The sequence below is a fragment of the Pterocles gutturalis genome, unplaced genomic scaffold (assembly GCF_000699245.1).
Source record: "Pterocles gutturalis isolate BGI_N339 unplaced genomic scaffold, ASM69924v1 scaffold30929, whole genome shotgun sequence".
NCBI lineage: Eukaryota > Metazoa > Chordata > Aves > Pterocliformes > Pteroclidae > Pterocles > Pterocles gutturalis.
In genome coordinates this window covers 26,947-33,043 of record NW_010134320.1, presented here as the reverse complement: position 1 = coordinate 33,043, position 6,097 = coordinate 26,947, and the positions used below count along the sequence as shown (strand labels likewise).

The window sequence follows — 6,097 nt, the reverse complement described above, 5'->3', positions numbered from 1 at the left end:
CTCTATCCGCCATTAACAAAAAGGAATAAAGTATTACTAATAACATGGAGGGTAGCAATAGGACTGTAGAATTTGCAAGTACAGTTGAAATATCGAGGGTATAAAAGAGAACTGTATGGTTCAAACAGCATCTTTTTATAGCTTTATATTTCAAAGAAGTTACTGGTACCTTTTCAAATATACAGTCGTCTTACCTTCAGCCCACAGAAATTTTTTTCTTTTTTTTTTTTTTTTTTTGCAAGTGAGAAACAAACTAGTGCAAAACTAAAGCACTGTGCAAAACTGCCTTTTTTTTTTTTTAGTCTGAGTATTTATAGCCAGAATTTATCCATACCCTTTTTTAAATCCCCTTGTTGGATTTTTTTCCACCATAGAATTCTAGTTATACAAGTTGTTCCTGCAAACTAAAAGGTAACCACTGCATAATACAGTATATATATAGATATATATAAAATATTTATATGCCCTTTTAAAAAAAAGATGTATGCTATGGCCCAGACGCAGGTGTCTGTTACACCTACCTGTCTAACAGTTAAGTTTGGGCCTGCTGCACATGCATGTGTGTGCACGTACACACGCTTTGCGTTGCCATACTCTCGTCCTGCAGTGCTGAAAGCAACTTTTTCCTCATTAGTTCTACCCCAAATTCTCAAACCTTGACAACTGAGTACAAGGCATCGAACAAGTAAAGGAAGCTGCCAACAGCACTGAAGTAATACACCGATCCACCCTGAACCAAGCGTTATCCTTCTGCAACTGTGCAGTTCAGGGGGAGAGGGAGGGGAGGGAGGAAGGGAGGAAGTGTATGAAAAGGGAAAAAGAATAATAATTAAATAAGCCAATACAAGGGATGTGCAAAAGCAATGTCATGGCACGCTACAGGCAGGCTCTCTTTCACGCGCCCGCATGTACACAAAGACTAAAAAAATAAAATGCATCAGTATGTAATCTTACAAGTGCTGATTGCCATTAAGGACACTCTTTTTCAGCTTAACAAGACAAAATAGCTTCTTAGATAAGAGTACTGGGAACATGCTTCTGAAGGTAGAAGTATGCAGTAGGTCACCTCTTGAAGATTTAATAAAGCAGCTTTCATGTCAATGCAGTAAGTATACACACAGAGCCATTTTCTAAACCTTACTAATGATATAGTACAAGTGTTCGTTACCTCTTCAGTCTACGTGTTGCAGCAATGTATACCTGCTGGGTTCGTTGAGGGATTTATTTTTGGTACAGAAGGTGACTGCCCTCAGACAGTTTCTGCCCTTTCTGTTAGTCCAAGGTAGGCAAGGAAGGAGTGCTTGGGTGAAGAGGCCCCTGCCGGTGCAGTCTGAGGTCTTGGGGGATGGAATGTGAGATCGTAGTGGTTTTTGGGGAAAAACATTGTTAAAGGAATAAGGTGGGCAAACTCTGAGTTCCAGTATTTATCAAAGCACAGGGAAGTGCCGTTGATGGCCAAGGCTTTCACTGCCAAGTTTGGCTCTGCCCCGCTGCCGTGCGCAGCTGACAGAGCCACTGTTTGCAGAGCATGGGAGGCAGACATAACTGAGAGGGGGGACAGGAGGCTTCTGGAGCTGTTCACTGGTAGGAGCAGACTGCCTGCCTTGGAGGTTGAATACTGGCCCTTCTTCTCCTCTTCGGAGCAGTCCCCGTTCTGGTGCTTCTTCACGTGGCGGCTGAAGACAAAAGGGTGGGTAGTCTTGAACAGGCACTCGTCGCAGCTGAAAGTCTGGCGTGGAGCATGCTTCAGTTTCTTGTGCAAGTTGAGATTGTCTTTGCGTTTGCAGCTGTAGCTGCACTGGTCACAGTGAAAAGGGCGCTCCCCGGTGTGGACACGCACATGTTCGATCAGCTTGTTGGCCGTCTTGGACAGGTAGCCACACTGGTCGCACTTGTAATGGTTGCCGAGGCGGTGTTCTCGGATGTGCATCTCCAGCTCCAGCTGGTTTGCCTTCACTGTCTGGCAGATCCGACACTTGTACTCCATCTTGTAGTGCGTCTTCAGGTGGCACTCCATCGCTGCGGGGCGGTTGGTGGAGTAGATACAGAATGGGCACCTGGCAACACAGCGAGGAAGGGCAGGGACAGAGAAAAAAAAAACACTCAGCTTGAAGGTCCTGGTTTAACCCTGTCATTCAGCCCCTCTCTGACTTACTACAGAGGAGAAAAAGGCACTTAGTTCTCTCTGTAAAGCCTCTTTAAAACATTTGGTTCACCTCACCATGTCTCCGCTTAGAGGAGGTTTGCCCATTTAACAGCAGTTAGCACTCACACTCTCCTAGGAAAACACCGATTCCCTCTGAAGGAGCATCTGTTTAATCTTCGGGCTTACCTTGCTGGGGAAGATTCTGCCACGCAGGCCGGGCAGTGCAGAGGGGGGACTGATTCACCGGCACTTTGTGTAACGACATTCCTAGCGTTTGCACGAAGTCACTTTTGCCATTTTTTCCATTAAGAAGTGGTTAAAGTGAGTGTTTACAGATGAGTATGAAAGCAGCTGTTTAAGTAAAGATGGAATAAACTTGTAATACCACATGTACAGCAAAAGCTTAGGAAATTCCTTTTACGTGACCTTGAACAATACGCTTGCTGGGTATCCTGCTAGGAGCAGCTGAAAGCCAGTCAGTTGGGACGATTTGCCGGGATTCCCTTTTCTGGGAGATGAGTTAGCCATGCTCAAAGGGGGCGTGTGTTCGGCCCCCCCCCCCTGCCACAACAGGCATTGTTCCCGTGTGGGAACAGGATGTGGGCTCTGCTTACTCACAGCAGCCAGCGTCCAGACCGGGGTGGACATGGCAAAGGGCCTCACCCACAGTTCCTGGACCAGGAAGGGCCAAGAAGGCTGCAGGAGGGAATCCTGAAAGCTTGGAAGGAAGCCTGAGCTGAACAAGCCCAGACACCAACAAACCCACAAGACACCCGCTTTGCTCTATGCAGCTGCAAGGAATTTGGTGAGGATAGCTACCTGCCGGGTTCTCTGCTCTATCAGACAAGGCATGCTCCCTTCCAGAGCTAGCTGGGGAGCTGAAACAGCAGGTCGAGATAAAAACATACACCTAAGGCACCTGGCTACCATCTCACAGACATCTCCGCCTCCTGCCGATCTGTGTTCACCATCTAGCAGGTCTGGAATTGGGCTCTGTCATTTCAGATAATTTCTAAGCCGAGACCCTCTCCCTCCATGTGTGTTTTCCCTTGCTGCACCTGGCTGCACATACAGGTTTAATATTAATCTACCTGTTAATCAGGAGACTTTTGAGCACAGTGAGTAAAACAGGAGGACAAACAGGCACTAAAACATCCAGACACTTTTCCTGATGCACGTCAAGTACTCTGATCCAGAGAGGGAGCCTGGCATTGAGGCCGCTAATGTGATTAGCTCTACTGCAACAGAGAACTTGGCTGGCTGTGCACACATACCTCTCCTGGGCTGGGTGCTCTCTGGATCAGAATTTCAGATTTTGACCTGGAGCTGGAGGAATCATGTTTTTTTCTCTTCCCCCACAGCAAACAGGAGACAGAAAAATACAATTTACTTAGATCGCTTCAGGCGATGCCTTAAAAAAAAAAAATCACAACTTTTTCTGAGGTGCAGCTTTCAAGGTATCTAATTATTACTTGATATGTTGGGCAGGAATAACTTCTGTAGACTGAGAAGCCCATTCTGTCAGTAAGGTCTGAGTCATAGGCCATGGTTTTTCCTTGGTAAACAGAACAGACTCTGTGCAGAGAGACCAGATGCTGCCTGGCAAACAGAACCAGTTTCCAAAAACTGCAGTGCAAGCTGCTAGAGGTACTCGTGGTAATATTAAGCGTGGTGTGCTCCTCACGTGACAGTTACAGTGCACTGAAAACAGGAGCTTGCTTAGCAAGAGCACCAGGAGCTGGGAGTCCTGTGCTGGGCTTGGAGCGGTTCCAGCCTCTTTTCCTGCAGCAGCTGGAACACAGACCAGGGATGTGCATCCTACGTCACACTGAGAGCAAGCATACAGCCCCAGCAGCCGCTCCTTCTCTCAGGGGTCCAGCTGGGGGATAAGAGCACCCTCCTCTAGACACACTGCTCTGCGCCAGCAGACCTTAAAGGACACCGCCAAAGCCACAGGGCTTTCTTCTTAAAAGAGCATATTACTCGTTCCATGTTAATTTATACAATAGTGAGTGTGCCGGGCCTTGCAAACCAAAGCTGAAAGCATAAAAGTTACTAATTCTCAAAGAGGACTTTGCATTAGTCTACAAAAGTTATAACCTTTAAGGCTGTAACTTCATACCCAGCTGCACAGACTGCACAGGGGTTAGTTGAGCCAGGTGCAGAACAGAGTGCGTGGTGTGTGCTCTCTTTTGCTCTGATGCCTTCAAAAAAGCCCCTCTTTCTTTGCCAACACTTGGGTGTAGTGCCGCCTCATTCTCTGTAGGACCCATCACAAACTGTCTCCTGTTTGACTTGGAAAGGACCGCACTTTGCTACAGCTTTGAGACCAGTGGATACCTCACCTGCTGCTAGGTTACCCATCTGCTATAACGATGCACGCATACGCTAGGGCAACTGTAAAGGACCAGGCTGGGCCTATCTAAATAGAAGCAAGCCCCAAATCTGGGTTATCAGACATTTAACTAACCCTTTCTAACTGACTTCCTTTTGTTCTATCCCCACAGTATTAGAGATGCTTAACACAGTAAAAGTTTGTGTACTTGCTTTCCTTACTTGAGCCCACCGGTGGGGACAGTGTGGCATTTCTTGTGCTCCAGTAACTGCTCAGGTGTCTTCATGAACTTGTGGCACACATCACACTCGAACATCCGCGTGATCAGGTGGATTTGCAGATGGCGCTCAAACATATTTTTTGTTTTACAGACGAAGTTACAGAAAACACATTCAAAGCCTGAAAAATAAGAAAAGAAAAAAAAACACCAAACAGGAAAATATATTCCTTACATTGCGGCCAGCTCCACGGCATAGAAGGTGGCAGTTTGTATTTGTTTAACAGTATTTTACCTTTCTCTGACTTCTCTTCAGTGCTCACTGAGGTCTGACTACCAGGCACTACAGAAATGACTAGCAAGTTGTTTGAACCCTTGTTTTTTGGGGTTATATCTGCATCTTCTTTGCTGTTGGCAGAGTCACTCAGTGCTGACAGTGAAGATGAAGATGGACTGTTAGATTCACTGGGTGTCTTCCTTTCCTCAGCTGAAAAACAGGAATAAAGAGCAATAACTACTACAGCAGATTGGACAGGAGCTCAATGATCCTGTTTTAAATTTCAGGGAAAATATTTAAAGTTAATTCAAACATGCTTATAAACAAGTCTGAAATTGATCTGTTAAGAAACCATAGTTGCACCTCCTTCCTTTTTATTAGCATTTACAACAGTACGTCTCTCAGTTTATCCTAGAATACAGTCTGTCTGTAATGGCAGTGGGAAGGAAGCACGCAACTCATTGCCAGCCTGAAAAAAAATCACCACAAAACACTTTGATTAACTTAGAGTTCAAAAACAATGAAGAACTTGTAACTTAGAAAGGAAACAGAGCTTCTGTAACTTTGGGGTGCAGAAACCAGAAGTGCTGTTGATGCCCTACTCGTCCAGGCCAAACTTCCCCCACCTTTCCGTTATGTGGGTCTGGTGGGTAAATCTGGGAGGAAGGGTGAAGGAGAACAACCTCATTCGCTGTGCTGAGGAACGTCCTCAGTAATGATTATAAGCAATAACAGCGTGGTCTTGAGATTTAGCTGTTGTTATTAAGACCACTTATTGAAGATAATTAATTTTAAAACCTGTTATCTAACTGGATCTAAAGCTGAAGCTCATCAGAATTTCCTTACGTGTGCAATAAACATACGATGTTCAAATCCCAAACCCTATCACACACTAGGAAGGAGCAAGAGTGGGAGTTCTCATATGAACCCTCGTCCGCCGTAATCTGCCATGAGCCAACGAGGCAAGGATGGACAAATTATTACCTCCCATCTGTGTCTTGCTTTAGTCAGAGCTGTGTTACAAAGAGACGTTACTAAAACTTCATATTATCTGTGTGATGAAGTCCCCTGCTTGAGGCCTCTGCAAACACCAGTACCTAGGTGCCTAGCTTTGAACCAGGG

General features: G+C 45.6%; 1 protein-coding gene across 1 annotated transcript in view; it reads right to left on the bottom strand.

Moving 5' to 3' along the window:
• Positions 1–306: 306 nt before the first annotated feature.
• Positions 307–6,097, bottom strand: part of LOC104467697 (zinc finger protein 827-like) — a gene marked incomplete at its 5' end in the record, with an annotated part of 31,210 nt that continues 25,419 nt past the window's right edge. The window contains 3 exons of the mRNA XM_010081557.1: positions 307–2,057; positions 4,703–4,880; positions 4,994–5,185. Of these exons, the coding sequence (XP_010079859.1) occupies positions 1,250–2,057; positions 4,703–4,880; positions 4,994–5,185 (1,178 nt within the window). The remainder of the gene's footprint in view (positions 2,058–4,702; positions 4,881–4,993; positions 5,186–6,097) is intronic.